The following is a 15,360-nucleotide window of genomic DNA, read 5'->3' as shown; positions in this document are numbered from 1 at the left end:
AGGTCTTCAAGATGTCACCGTCGACGTGAGGTTCAATAAGAAAGCGTTCGCATAATTGTAGACGCATTCTAAGAATTATCTCGTTAGAACCTTGGTCATTATAAACTATGCAGAGATTAGAAGGCAATTTGCAAAGATCTGAAAGTTTTTTTGAGAATGTCGGATCTTAAGTTACATTTCTAAATTTTCATTATTTTTTCATATTCTGCAGGGATTGGTGAATACATAACAAAAGACTTCAACACTCTGATGATCGTACTTGGCAAGAAAATGAACATGACAGTGTTGCTTGCCGCCGGGTGTTGTCATGGAATCGTATGTCTCAGAAAATGCTAGTAGTTCACAGGTAAATTTCGGTATAATAGTATGCAGTTCATAACTTTCTTCTTGTGAGTTCTAGAACGATATACTCTGTAATTTCTACCTCGATAGCGACATAGTCGTCTTATATTTATGGAAAGCATTAACACTTTTAAACAGGAAATTCTGAAACAAACAATTGGACATAAAATACCAATATCTTGTTGCTATTGTCCAAGTATTTAAAGACCAGATGTGAAAAACTTTGGTGCAATTGAAAGCCTACAATAACTGTGAGTTTGTAAGAAATATATTGAGTGTACTGTAGTGAAGGCACGTTCAGCGTGGTGTCTCTATGATGGACTTACACACCATGACAATCCGATGCTACGCTTGTTAGAACACATGTAAACAAACTGGTTAATACATCTTTATTGACTTCGGGAAAGTTGAATTCCGCTCGTATAACCTAAATGCCATATCTATTTTACATGTAAGAAGTCAAGTTATTCATTCTCCGTAGCAGGAAATCAGAATTTTCAACTGAGTTGTGACTTGTATGGTGTCCTGGTTGTTTTATATAGGGTATAATCCGGGTAGAGTAACAGTGAGTAAATCTGTGTCTTTTATTAATCCAAAGCAAGTCTATGGGTTCTTTGATCCGTGTCTTGTTTCACTATATTTCAATACTTATATGGGATTAACGATTGGTAGGCGAACACATTATCAGAGTTTTCAAAATGGTCAAGGAAAAATGGATGGATTTAAAATCTGTAACCATGGAAAACACGTTTGGAATGTTCATATTTGGAATATTGTATTTCTTTCGTTTGTAACACGATTGGAACTAATTTGGAATAATTGGATGGTGAAGTAATGTCGATTTAATCTACAAATGTTTTCTCATCTGCTTTTCTTTTTATATTGGACACTTATTTTTATGAGTAATTTGCGATATTGCAACATTCAGCTATATGGCACCTAACACTTTTGGAAAAATTGCAAAATATGAAAATCCAATTATCCCAAATTACTTCCAATCGTGTTTTGTCAAGAAACTTGTTTCCATTTTCGTGGAATGAACAGATTTGTCTATACTTTCACCAAAACAAAAGATTAATCCTTCATAAATTTACGAATATCGATCACAGCTTTTTGTAATGCAAAGTTGCAGTTACTGGCTCTGCTTTTCTGTCATTTTAAATTATAATTGGCGGAAAGTAACTAAATTTGAGACATTCTGTAAACATGATGACATGATGACTTTATGCTGCTTTGCTGAGGTGAAAACTTTACGACGTGAGAACGTAATAATGAGCATCACACAGAACACAGTACTTTCAGCATCGTTTTACAAAGTTTATCTGAAGCCCTTCATTTCTTCTGGAACAGTGTTTCTTTGGTTCTCAGAGTTAAACGGACGATATTGGAGCATGCACAATTCCAGGAAATGTGATGAATTCTAACGGGAGCCAGTGAATTGAAAAACGAAACTGTAAAATTATGTCGTCGACTGGAAATTTAAGAAGTTTTCCACAAATTCACTTTGACAATATTGGAAGAAATTTACATTAACTGTTTTTAAGTTTGCATACTTTTAAAAAAGCGAGTTCTCCTTTTCAACGCATCAAATATACAGAAAACGTGAAGAGCATGTAGAAAGATAGGAACTTTGCTGAGATCAGTATGCCTTCACAATTCATTTGATGTCAACATGAACCTGATCCATGGTGAGGCCAGGCCAACCTTGGGTTATCAAGAAACCAGTGTCACATTATTGATGGAAAGTTAACAAAAACGAATCGCACAAAGAAAAATACGAAACATATAGTGATACAAGGGACACGGACCCTACACAACATGCCTATCATACCATGCACAAAAGCTTCGATATATCGATTAAGTCGTACGCCCTCAACAGTACATTGGCCAGGCTGCTGCTGTTTTTCCCAACTTTTTACGCTCGTCAGTTCAGAACTCTTGATTTTTAATAGTGCAGGTATCTCCACAGGTGCCTGGGGTTGCCGGTGTACATGCATAGAGAGAGGGGGGCTCTCTATGCACGTACACCGGCAACCCCAGGCACCTGTGGGTATCTCCACCAGTAAAGCTATCTTTTTCGGGTAATGGGAACCTTCCTCGATAAGCGTAAATTGTAGGCAAATCCTATACTCTCGAATATGACGTAATCATCAGGCTTTCCCTGCAATAGTCCGCTGATTCAACATAAAGTGTAGCTGCAAAACTTAGCTCTAGGTTTTACCTGTTAGTTTTGCGTAAGACAGCAAAATCAGATTTTGCTTCCAATCCACAACCTTAAAAACTTTGTGCTACAATACTAGTAGCACCGCAGCTACATAAAGTGTAAATATAATTCCTGCTACGGAACTTAGCATCCTTTTTCGGATATTCTAATTTTTTGTTTTGAGATTCTGACTGAAACTTGTTTCGTTTCTTGGAACCAGTCGATCCCATCATACCTGATTCACCAGTTGTACGGCTTAGAAAACTGCATGATGAATTTCGTTTGTGCTCAGTCCTGTGGTCTGTGTCATAACATTATGTGCTGATGCGCATTGGCATTTTTGCGCACTGTTTACATACATGCCATAAGATACCGGCCCACCGACTTGAAGTTGATAAGTTGGCTGCCGAGTCGTTCATACACTTTCACACTCTTAGAATGTGTGGAATTTCGTGAACTCATCGCTCACCCATCATTCTCATAAGTGCAGACGGAAAACTTGAGAAATCCACACGCTGTCTACTCACATCCGTGCATGAGGAACTTCGTTTCGCTGCAACATCATGTGGACGAAGAAATCAAACGGTAGCGGCAGTCGAGATGACTTGGTCAGCTATGACATGTCCTCGATCAAGAAGGTAGACAAATACGTGCAAACTGATGGTATGTTCACAGTCTCTACCCACTGTTTTCCTCGAATGTGTAGTTGTAGTCGTAATTTATTCAACTGGACAATTAGACGTATTCAGTGTCTGTTTCGTGTAATTTCATGCAGTCTCTCCATCACGTTTGCTGGAGTCATCTCAAGTCATGGTGACGACTTGAGTCTGCGTTAGCTTATTGAAAAGAGACCTTTGACCACTAGTGGCATGGCACTCACTACCCCTGTGCGTGGAATGTGCATACTGCAATATATCGCTTTTGTTTACAAAAGTATATCTCAAGATTATCTTGAGATAAAAATCACGTGAACCAGTATAACTTACATCAGCCTAGAGCTGCCAACTACTTGTAAAGTTGTCTGTAAGAAATACAGAAAGTATGCTGATTGCTGAGTAGATTGCCATAACAAGTTTGATTCAGTTAATGGTCAGAATGGATAGCATTTCAGTGGCCTTAAGGGGAGGACCATGTATGTGTGGAGGGGGGCCTGGTGTCAAGGAAATGGTTCCGAAGTAATGTTATTTTCACCTTTACCAATGCATTTTTTTACAATAGCTATTATACAGCAATTTTCTTGTCATAGAAAGTTTTTTACTCCGGCGAAAACACTGAATCAGTTCGAACATGCGTACAGCCATAGTTTGGAAAGGATGCCACCGCCTTGTAGCTCCACTGTCAGCGATGAAGAAGTTGATTGTCGTTCGCGGTCAACTTACATCTTCTCTTAAACGGGTGGTCAGAAAACATCTATATTTGGTGTAAAAGTCACTCAAACGTCGAAAACAATCTGAATAGAATATGAACAGTGATTGCTTATCAGGTTTATATATTGCGTTTCCATGGAATAGCAGTTATACCGACTTTGCGGAACATTAAATGGAAGTAGAGCTGAACTTTTCCGATACACTCCGAGACTCTTAGATAAGTAGATATAATGGTGATAGGTTTTGTTTTCAAGTTGTACAAGACAAGACAAGACAAGACAAGTTTTCAAGTTGTACAAACAATAATTTTAATTGATGAAAATGCTTCACGATTTATAGATTTTGCATTACACTAAAACCGCTTAAAAATGGACGATGAAATTAGTCGAATTGTTATCACACTCGTGTAATTGGTTTATAAACGATTGCTTAAAGGAAAGTTTTTGTGCTTTATTTTTCCACCAGAATTAGTGACAATTTAGAGAACAAGAATTATAGCTGTTTTTGTAGCATATATGTTGCCTCAAAGCACTGATCAGTCTTTGCAAGGGAAGTGGTCCAGGACTGAAAAGTCAGCTTAAATATTCGCATTGCAATTTTCAATCTAAATTTAATGTCTGGAAAATTCGTTCATCCAATAGTTATCACAGTCTCACTGTGTAAACTTCCAATTCAAAGTACAGTATCTAACCTCCAGTAAATACCTAACATCATTTAATGCATAACTGCTTCACTTCTATCATGATGTTATTTTGAATGTAATTAAACATTTATTATCAGTTGTGAAAGTCATTGGAAAAATGAAGCATTTGGTAATGAATTGAGGACAATGACCCTGCAATGCAAAATAAATTGATGAGTTATCACTTATTAATCATCTGAGGTATCATTTTTTTTCCAGATGAGACAGAAATATCAGATATGGGAACCACATCAACTTCCAACATGAAAAATGATGACTTTCATCCCACTGTAGAAGACGAAAGAGACAGGCGTTGTACATGTATATCTGAAACCACACGTAAATGGTTATTAGGTCTTTTCATTGTGATAGGAATTGCTGTCTCATGGGTTGGTTCTACACAATTCTCACAAAGTACCTATTCACCAAACTTCAATGGTCCATTTTTCAATGTATGGTTTGGTACCAGTTGGATGTTGGTTTGCTACCCAGGATATCTCATACCAACGCTCATTTTAACCAAGAATACATGGAGAAATCTATTCAGGTATGTAGTTACAGCTTTAGCTTTGCTCTGCCCGAGTTGAAAACATCACCCTATGAAAATTCCAAAAATATGACCCGTCGTTAGGGATTTCTTTGACAAGTTTTGGGAATTTTTACCTTTGTTCTGTTAGATATGAAGGATTATTTGGATCAAAAAAGGCAAGTTCATTTATTGTATGTAGTGTAATGTTACATGCGTACAGGTACACGTCAAAATCATTTTAAATAACTAATGATTTCCTACTCATCATGTCTTGAACTTTGTTGTTTGTATTGCTTGGTAGCATTTACATACACACCGTTTGACTCAGGGCAATGTCTTTTAACGATCAATTTGTGTTTCAACTTCTAAGTATGTAAAAAGATGTTTAATTGTTAGACATCCAGACATTGAATTTCCATAATCTTAATGCTTGTCAGTCAAAAGTTAAAACCCTCGCAAAAGCAGAATACAGACATATGTTACATGATAAGCAGTTTAGAAAAGTTTTGCAATTTAAAGTTTATTATTTCACTTTTAAATGTCATTAGAGTTTTGTTGAACAAGAAGAACAAGTGAGGTGTATGTGTCTTCAGTGTGTTGATTGGTGGATGTGAATGTCACTCTTGCAAACATGACCGCTAGATCCACTTGTAACATTTAACATGGTCATCTGGTTGTGAATTCACAAATTCAGCTGTTTTTAACCATACATACAAGTTATATCGCATATGCTTCACTGTCAGGAGTGCGTATCAGATAGGCTGATTTAGCTCTTCCCACAATCCACTTATCCAACTTCTTAGAAATTTGGTATACAACTTTCTGGGGATGATTTTTGTCAATTTTTTTCAAATTTTGACAAATTATGCAATATTGTACTTTGGGGCTAATTTTTGTCATCTTTGGTAAAAACAATTCTTATCAGAATTTCTATTGATGTAAAATTTGTTATATAGGTTCCCAAGTTTAGTCTTGGTCGGATAGCTTCACAGTAAATTAAGAAGATGAAATATGCAATTTGTTTTTTATGAATCTTTTACCTTTTTTTGTAAGCAAATCATCTTCTCAGTTCAGAGTCTGCTTGTCAAATTGCTTTGAAATGTAGCGAACAGGCTCCCATTTTCTAAGTCACATTTATTCAAAATGTGACAATTTTGTATTTTGAGGCAATTTCGCTGTTTTTCGTTAAAAAATTCATTATTTTAGATCAGCTTGTCTAATTAATTTAAATTTAGCATACAGGTTCCTCTGGATTATCTTAGTCAGCTTTGGTCAAATTGTAATGAAATTTGCAAGTCCAATATTGGGATAATATCAAAAACAGAATTACTAATTTCCCACAGTCCTATTCTGTAGTGAGTTTGCAATTGTCAAAATGGACATGACAATGCATGACATATGAATACAAAGTAAACAATAACTTAATGACAGTGATAATATTTTCAAAGAAACAAAGATTACATTACTTTATGGAAATTGAATTGGCTCTAGTTGTTTGTAAACAACCAATCTAGTCCAACTCCTATACTCATAAGTGGATATTAACAAATCACACAAGAAGGGCTGATTCTCTTTACAAGAACAGTTTGTGTGTTTTTAAAACTTAACTGTCTTGCAATGTTTATCATCATTGAATTTTGTAATTTTATCATCTCTATAAATCCATGTTTACAAATACTGTGATTGTCAAAAATAAATCTGGAATATTTGCTGATTTTTAGCTACTATAGACTATAGTCTATAGAAGCTATTGGGATGGGTATCCGTCCGGCGTCCGTCGTCAGTCTGTATGTATGTATGTATGTATGTATGTATGTATGTATGTATGTATGTATGTATGTATGTATGTATGTCCGTTTGTGAGGCGTCCGTCCACTCAAATATCTTGAGAACTGCAGTACTTACTGATTTGATATTTGTTGTGTAGATGAAAAATAGGATTTTGAGAAACCAGTTTTTTTAATTTTTTGATATTGTTGAAAATAGGCAAATTAATGCCAAAAAAGGCGTTTTTGGTAAAAAATCTTCTTCTTCATAACCGCTGGTCAGACAGCTTTGTTATTTGGTATACAGGTCCCTAGGGATAACCCAACTTAGATTTGTTCAAATTGTGATGAAATATGCAAAGGTGTATGTTTAAGGAATTTTTTTGTCATTTTTGGTCAAAATTTGACTTACATTGTATGTAATTCTTGTACTGTATAAACCCTATCAATTCACCCAGAAAAAATAATTAATATGATTTTAAATAATTGAATTAATTGGGAAATCATCAAAGCCAAAATAATTTTAGTGTAGAATTATCAGAAAGTTCAACTTTTTTTGACAGTTCATAGTGAAATGCCTGCCATCTTGGAGGATTAAAACATGTAAAGGCAACTTTCCTGAATCCCAACTTTGACATATTCTGAACCGTCATTTATTGTGCCCTGTATGTTATCTAAAAGAAATTGCTCATAATAGTTTGTCATGATAGGGTGGTCAAATAAATAGAGAAAGTTCTAATTTCCATTTATGGTTGACTTGGTAAGGATAAAATAAAATTTCTCGTTGAGGAAAAAATAGAGTGGTCAATTAAAAGAGTGGTCAAAGTGATAGGGTCTGTATGGTAAAGCTGGGCTGTAAGATTCCTCATGTGCTATTTATAGCAATTATGCAATCTGTGTAAACAATGCAATGAAAGTGTTACATGATTCCTTATAATGCTTTTGATGACCTTGAACTTCTTAAGTTTCAAACATTTGTCTCTTCAGTGTGCTTTCTCTGAGTACGTACAGTCTCAACTTATTCAACAGAACTCACTTACAATGTTAATTTGAAAGTTAAAATGTGCTTTGTTAATAGGATGGAAATACTGATAAAGATAACCAGCTTAAGATTCTTTATAACCTGACAGATACATATATGCTGTTTTTTATGACGTAAATCTTGATTTAAGCAAGAATGTAATTAACTCTCGTTTATTAGCTACTATAGACTAATATAGTCTATAAAAGCTATTGCGATGGGTATCCGTCCGGCAGGCACCGTCAGTCTGTATGTATGTATGTATATATGTATGTATGTAGGTATGTATGTCCGTTTGTTAGGCGTCCGTCCACTCAAATATCTTGACAACTGCAGTACTTACTGATTTGATATTTCTTGTGTGGATAAAATATATGATTTTGAGAAACTATTTTTATTAATTTTTTGATATAGTTGAAAATATGCAAATTAGTGCCAAAAAGGCGTTTTTGGTAAAAAATCTACTTATTCATAACCACTGGTCAGACAGCTTTGTTATTTGGTATACAGGTCTCTAGGGATAACTCAACTTAGATTTGTTCAAATTGTGATGAAATATGCAAATCTGTATTTTTACGGAAATTTTTTTTCCATTTTTGGTGAGGCCATCCTGAAATGAGCTATCAAAGATATCCACCTTCTTCATCAATACATGTGTCACAAAAGGTTATTCTCTACATAACACAGCAGAGCTCTGTCAAATGTTGAGTTACTTGTTTTTTCAAAACCGCTGGTCAGACAGCTTTAATATTTGGTTTACAAGTCCCTAGGATGACCTTAGTGAGATAATTTCATACAGTCATGTATCCATGTCTATAGTAGCTTCAGGGACTTTGGCCCTATGTTTTATGAATCTTGCCAAATGCTAGGCTTTTCTTACTATTTTGCATTTTTAAGGCAATGGAAATAATGGTTTAATTCTGAAAATGAGTGTACAGAAGAATTGTTTTTGACATAATATCATTGATACAGACAAGCTGTCATGTGTGTTGTTGACTCAATGATCAGTGAATAATCAGGGGTCATGACCTCTAGCTTGGTCTGTCAGATGTGAGAAAACACAGTGTCAACTGATCAAAAAATTGGCAACAGCCATCATAATGAAAAGTAAAGAGTTCATTTTCTCTCTCTTAGAATTGCAGAGAACTTTTAAATAACCAATTTTCTGTCCATTAAATTTCAAAATTCTTTCTGACTCTAAGAATAATCAATATATTTGCAGGGAAAATGAAGAAATATTTGGCAAGAAAGGCCTGACATGGTGGTCTGGCTTCAGATTAGTATTTCCGTTTTGTTTTTGTTGGATGGCAACAAACTATATGTACGTCTATGCTTTGGGTGTTATTGCTGCTGCTGATGTCACCGCTTTGTTCTCATCAAACACGGCATTCATTTACATATTGTCATGGATATGGTTGTCAGAAACATTCACTCCTCTCAAGGTGAGCTTCAATTTCCTTGTGCTGTACATGCAAAATGAAATAATGAGTTGCCATATTCATTTACACATTGATTTAAACCATGATTGACAAAGAATAGACATTTAGTATACACACAAAATGTTGGGAATGTCCGGTGTAATTATAATGTTTAATTCAGTGATTTACAGTAGAAGCGAGATTTTACTGTCTGTGACACAAATCAAAGGTTGTCTCCTCTGAAGTAGGGGTGGCCAGGGTCCAAATATTAAAGTTGACAACCAGTGACAACTTTATCATGGTTTACTACCATAGTGAATGTATTTTTCAAAACAATTAGCAATAGTTAACAGTTTTGCACAATAGTGTTGATCGCAATTTTAGATTTGTTACTAAATATAGCTGCAGGTATACGACTTTGGACAACTGTCTAAAATTTGTCCAAATTTTGTTTCATGTGTGGCTGTTGTTGCAGCTTGTAGTCCGAGCCACAAACTCATACGAATCAGTGTGACTTTAAGTATCAGTTGTAAAACTGGCAGTTATTTTCATCGTTCTTGCAGCAAATGCAGACAAAAGTTATTTATACATCTTAATGAGAGAAAAAATGACATCATTCGCGATCAGCACTATTCAAATATGTTAGCGTTTATGATAATCTGAATACTTGTTTATCTGATATAATGTTTCAGCTCCTTGCTACCCTGTGTTCCATTGTTGGTGTCATTGTCATGGCTTACTCAGATGGTTTCTCTGGTTCTACAGCAGTGGGGGTCATATTATCAATTGGAGCAGCCATTGGCTCTGCTCTTTATAAAGTATGTATTAAAATTGTTGAATGTATAGTGTGGAATTTGATGAATTGCAAATAGTTTCTATAATTATTTTTTTAATCAAATACCATTGGGAAGCATTATCTTTCTGCAGTTGAAGATTAAATGATTTGAGGGATTCAGTATGACCTCATTTAGGTTTGTGCAAATGATGTTATAAATTTGCCAAATGTTCTCATTTTTGTTTAAAACATTGTTTCTCAAACTACTTATTCTGTACCCTCAAATGTAGCTTTAATGAGCCAGGATGACCTCATTTATATTTCTTTAAATGATAATGAGATTTGGATTTTAGTGCCATGGAAGATTTTGAAATATTGAGTGTGAAGGCAACAATACATTATGAAGTTGCAGGAGCTAATTATTAGATATTTGGAATGGTGAAGTTTAATATGCGTCAGTTGTATTAACACACAAGAAAACCTTTATTGAAGGAAATTTTTTAAGTTTAACTTACAATTTACCAAAGGTTGAAGGTTACTGTTTCCCAGAGATGTGTTATTATAATTCATCAATTGATTTCATAACAACATCAGTAATATTATTTCTCATAGTAAATGACGGTGGATTGTTTCTAATGAATGACTGTTGTTAGTCATTGACTGTTCATCCATGCCCATTACTTCATTAATGACTGTCATCTGTCATAACGCAATATGAACTGTAAAGACTTGAAGGGTAATATATTTTCAAAGTAATTGTACATGAATAGAAATCAGGTGAATTTATGAAATTCTGTCACTGTATTGCCTCTATACTCACTTCTACCTACAGTAAGTGTTATTTCAAAGAAAATGATCATTTTATTATTAATAGGCAGCCCTGAGCCTCTTTAATGTGCATCCCGATCAAAAAATTAACATCATTTTTGAACCTATTGAAAATTGTGCAGAAAATTTACATTACGGGAAAGCTCCATTAACTTAGGAATACCCTACTTCCCTACTTAGTTATCAGAGGATCAATTTCACAGACCTGCCTTTCTTATTATGGCACCAGCTGGATAAGATAAACATAACAATGGAACATTCACACCTTGTGGGATTAAAAGTCTTCTGTTTGTCACCCGAGTTGGTCAGGCATGGACCCGGGTTTCAGGTACCATGCAAGTTAATGCAGTCTTTCCCTAATTAAGTCTATTTTTGTCCCCTTTATAAAACAAACCCCAGTCAATTTTTCTCAGATTTTTGCTAAAATTTTGAAAAAAAATTGTAGCAAATGAAATGTGATGTCCATTTGGTCCAAAGTTATCAAAAAATTACAGAAAAATTCATGAAAATTAGTAAAATTTTGCACTAAAATTTTGGTGGGAGAAATTTCAGCACCCAGAGGGTTAATCTGTGGGCTGGTCGACACCCTGCAAAAGTGTTAACAAAATGGCAATCACTTGTCATCTGATGAACATAATTGCAAGTGAATAGAATATGATATGATGTGTTCAGCCATAAAGTGAGAAGATCTCAATGAGACTTTTATCCTGGGATAAAAAAATTGATCAAAAAGTCCTTTTTTCCTATTTTCTGATAAAAAATGAATGAGGGATGATTGTTTTCTCATACAACCACAGGAAATTTTATGCAAACACTCACATTTGGTATTTCATGTAACAATTATGAGTAAGTAGGATAAATTTGACCAAAATGGCATTTTTTAATTTACAATAATGATTCTCCAAATCCTCATGATGAAGAAATCACTCATTCTTTTCCCCAGTAAGAGTAGTGATCTAAACATCAAGTCTTACTTAATTGGTTAAATATGCAAAGACAAAATTGCCTTCCAAAAGGTTTCAAACAAAATGGTCAAACGGTGTTTTGATTTTATAGTGCTTGAGATAGTAATCCCATATTCTGTTTTGTCCATGATTTTCTAGGTATTGTTTAAGAGATATGTCCGCAATGCAAACCTTGGTCAAGTCTCTCTATTCTTGTCATTGCTGGCAATGATGAACATATTCTGTTTCTGGCCTGTGATGTTAACACTTTATTACACTGGAGTAGAGTATTGGGATTGGAATGATATGCCCTGGGATTATCTATGCGGATCATCTGCTCTTAGTGTTGGTAAGTGTATAGGGGGATTATCTATGCAGATCATCTGCTCTTAGTGTTGGTAAGTGTATAGGGGGATTATCTATGTGGATCATCTGCTCTTAGTGTTGGTAAGTGTATAGGGGAATTATCTATGCGGATCATCTGCTCTTAGTGTTGGTAAGTGTATAGGGGAATTATCTATGCGGATCATCTGCTCCTAGTATTGGTAAGTGTATAGGGATTATCTATGCGGATCATCTGCTTTTAGTGTTGGTAAGTGTATAGGGGATTATCTATGCGGATCATCTGCTCTTAGTGTTGGTAAGTGTATAGGGGATTATCTATGCGGATCATCTGCTCTTAGTGTTGGTAAGTGTATAGGGGATTATCTATGCGGACCATCTGCTTTTAGTGTTGGTAAGTGTATAGGGGATTATCTATGCGGATCATCTGCTTTTAGTGTTGGTAAGTGTATAGGAAGCACAAACGTCCACAAGTTAACACAGGTGTATGATTGATTCATCATGAAAAATTGTGAAAATATGTTTCCAAGAGAAGCAAATTATATGAAGCAATTATTTTCAATGCCTGCTCAAATACCGGTTATTTTGTTTTTTATTGTGCATATATGTACAACTTTTCACCACACATACAATGACCATACGTAAGAGTTGAATCTGCTTCTTGTATCATTTTGGAAGATTTCACCAAATTCATTGCACGCTGAATATCTAAATATAGATCAAATACTGATAGATTCTGTTTCCTCATATATTTCACTTAGCACTATGACATTTTGACAATAATTTAAAAAAAGAATCATGAAAACACCTCAGTTTAATAATATTCATATGCAAGAAGGAATGAAATATCACAATCAATTGCTCAGACCATCAAAGATTCATCATTTCAAAAAAATAAGAGGGAAACTCAAAAAAATAAAAAAAATAAAAAATTATAAGTTTTTGTGAGCTGTCATGGGATGTGGAATCTATTGTCTTGTGTCAATGTTGAAACTCAAAAAAATAAAAAAAATAAAAAATTATAAGTTTTTTGTGAGCTGTCATGGGATGTGGAATCTATTGTCTCGTGTCAATGTTGAAACTCAAAAAAATAAAAAAAATAAAACAATTATAAGTTTTTGTGAGCTGTCATGGGATGTGAAATCTATTGTCTTGTGTCAATGTTGAAATTCCTGGAAAGTTCTTTGAATCAGATTAGATTTCTTGAGTCAAAGAGAACACTGACTCTGTGGCGGGTGAGATTGGGTTTCGATTTAGTTTTTATTTTGATTTAATCTTTAATTTCCATTTGTTCCAGTGTTTAACTTTCTGGTCAACTTTGGTATTGCATTCACTTATCCATTGTTTATTGCCATTGGTACAGTTTTAGGAATCCCTCTCAACGCAGGTGAGTGTGAGACAAATCTCTGAAATTTCTACCAATGAACAAATTATTAGTACTGTAATATTGCAAATATGTAAGGCTTTGCGATGATGTTGTGTGTGTGTGTGTGTGTGTGTGTGCACGCTTCAGTTTCATAAACGAATTTAATACAAGAATAAGCCGATTAGCACTGTAAAATTGCAAATATGTAAAGCTTTGCAATGATGTTTGTATATGTGTGTGTTTCAGTTTCATATTCATGTCAAAGGTCACATTTGAAGTACAAATTAAACTGAATATACAGAATAAAACTTAAAAGATTTGAACTGTTCTGCATGTACTGGTACATATTGTACTTTTGTAATTTCTAGTTTTCTCTGCAACTTAAGCTATGTGTGCTTTGTTTCACTGTTCAACCAAATCTACCTGATCCACTTAATAAGTTTACACGTATGTACCTTTCATGAGTTAAAACAAAGTATATTCTTGAAAGTATACAGTTATGAAAGTTATAAATGGAACATGAATTTCAATTTAGTAAACTGAATCATAAAAAAATGTATAGCCGCATATTTGAAATCGTTGGACTTTGAATGTTATTGTCTTTGTTGAACACAGTTGTTGACTACATTTGGAGAGATAGTTTCTATGACTACATCAAGATCATCGGTACCGTACTCATCATTGCTGGTTTTCTATTGATGTTGATACCACCATCATGGCAAGACAAGGTCATGTGGCCAAAATTCATGAGATGTAAAAAGTGCTATCCGGATGTCAACCAAGGAGATGGTAACCAAGGAGATGGCAGCAAAGAAAGTGTTGATGTAGAAGACAGTACATTGGCACAACATTCTTAAAGGAGGGACTATAGTATATAACCCAGTACTAATGACTACCGGTAGTTTTTACAGGATTTCATGTTTATTATTGACAGAGTGTGTATCTCTCTCCTTCCTCTTTTAAACGCTCTTAACGATTTTTTTCAATATTTTTGTTTTGTATATCAATTGCAATGTCTTGTTCTACTTCACTAAAGCATGTTAAACCACCCACTATTTAGCTCGTCAACACTTCGTATTTATATGTAAAATGTTGTTGTTTACATTTGAATTTTAGCCTGGAACGTCTGAATATTAACAATGACAATGCAGTCTATACAGGTTCGGACTGAGTTGACATGCTAATTACCGTGCATCTCAACACAGGTACAGACTGAGTTGACATGCTAATTACCGTGCATCTCAACACAGGTACAGACTGAGTTGACATGCTAATTACTGTGCATCTCAACACACTTAATGAAGAATAAGAAACTATGGTTGACAAAGAAAACAAAGTTAGCAAAAAAAATAATCAAAAGTTACAGCTGCTGTCCCTTTAAAGCCATTTGACACAAAGGGTCTCCTACACTGTTTATGGAATCCCAGGAAACAAGAATGTTCTCTATCATGAAAGTTGGAACAAACAAATGTTTACAAATGTATTTTACTGCCTTATAGTATTTTGACAATCTGTCTATCAGCGTAATTTTAAAATCATTTGTTTGTTAGAGCATTGACTTGAGAAGAAAGTAAATTTTCTTGATTCATGATTACATTTAATGAACCACCACAACTATGGAATACTGGTATGTCATCATGATGATCTCTGGATCAATAAATTACATTTTTAATAGTTTTTCTTTTTATTGATATTAAATTACTATTATATACAAATAACAAATCTGTAAAAAGGTCTAATAAATATTTCAAAGACTAAATATTGTTTCCCTTATAAA

The 15,360-nt window shown here is 34.5% G+C and overlaps 1 protein-coding gene across 3 annotated transcripts in view; it reads left to right on the top strand.

The window, feature by feature from the left end:
* The window catches only part of LOC139116266 (solute carrier family 35 member F4-like), a 23,209-nt gene extending 7,849 nt beyond the window's left edge, over nucleotides 1–15,360 (top strand). The window contains exons 2-8 of one of the 3 annotated variants that reach the window (XM_070678859.1): nucleotides 212–346; nucleotides 4,814–5,141; nucleotides 9,133–9,352; nucleotides 10,021–10,146; nucleotides 12,035–12,224; nucleotides 13,515–13,604; nucleotides 14,199–15,360. In XM_070678859.1, coding sequence (XP_070534960.1) covers nucleotides 4,834–5,141; nucleotides 9,133–9,352; nucleotides 10,021–10,146; nucleotides 12,035–12,224; nucleotides 13,515–13,604; nucleotides 14,199–14,440 — 1,176 coding nt within the window. In that variant the 5' untranslated portion in view covers nucleotides 212–346; nucleotides 4,814–4,833 and the 3' untranslated portion in view covers nucleotides 14,441–15,360. Of the gene's footprint in view, nucleotides 1–211; nucleotides 347–2,905; nucleotides 3,209–4,813; nucleotides 5,142–9,132; nucleotides 9,353–10,020; nucleotides 10,147–12,034; nucleotides 12,225–13,514; nucleotides 13,605–14,198 lie in introns of those variants that run through there. The other 2 variants (XM_070678860.1, XM_070678858.1) reach the window with 2 other exon arrangements.

The sequence above is a fragment of the Ptychodera flava genome, chromosome 17, assembly GCF_041260155.1.
Source record: "Ptychodera flava strain L36383 chromosome 17, AS_Pfla_20210202, whole genome shotgun sequence".
Lineage (NCBI taxonomy): Eukaryota > Metazoa > Hemichordata > Enteropneusta > Ptychoderidae > Ptychodera > Ptychodera flava.
The sequence above is the reverse complement of the archived record's forward strand: the minus strand, read 5'-3'. Positions and strand labels throughout refer to the sequence as shown.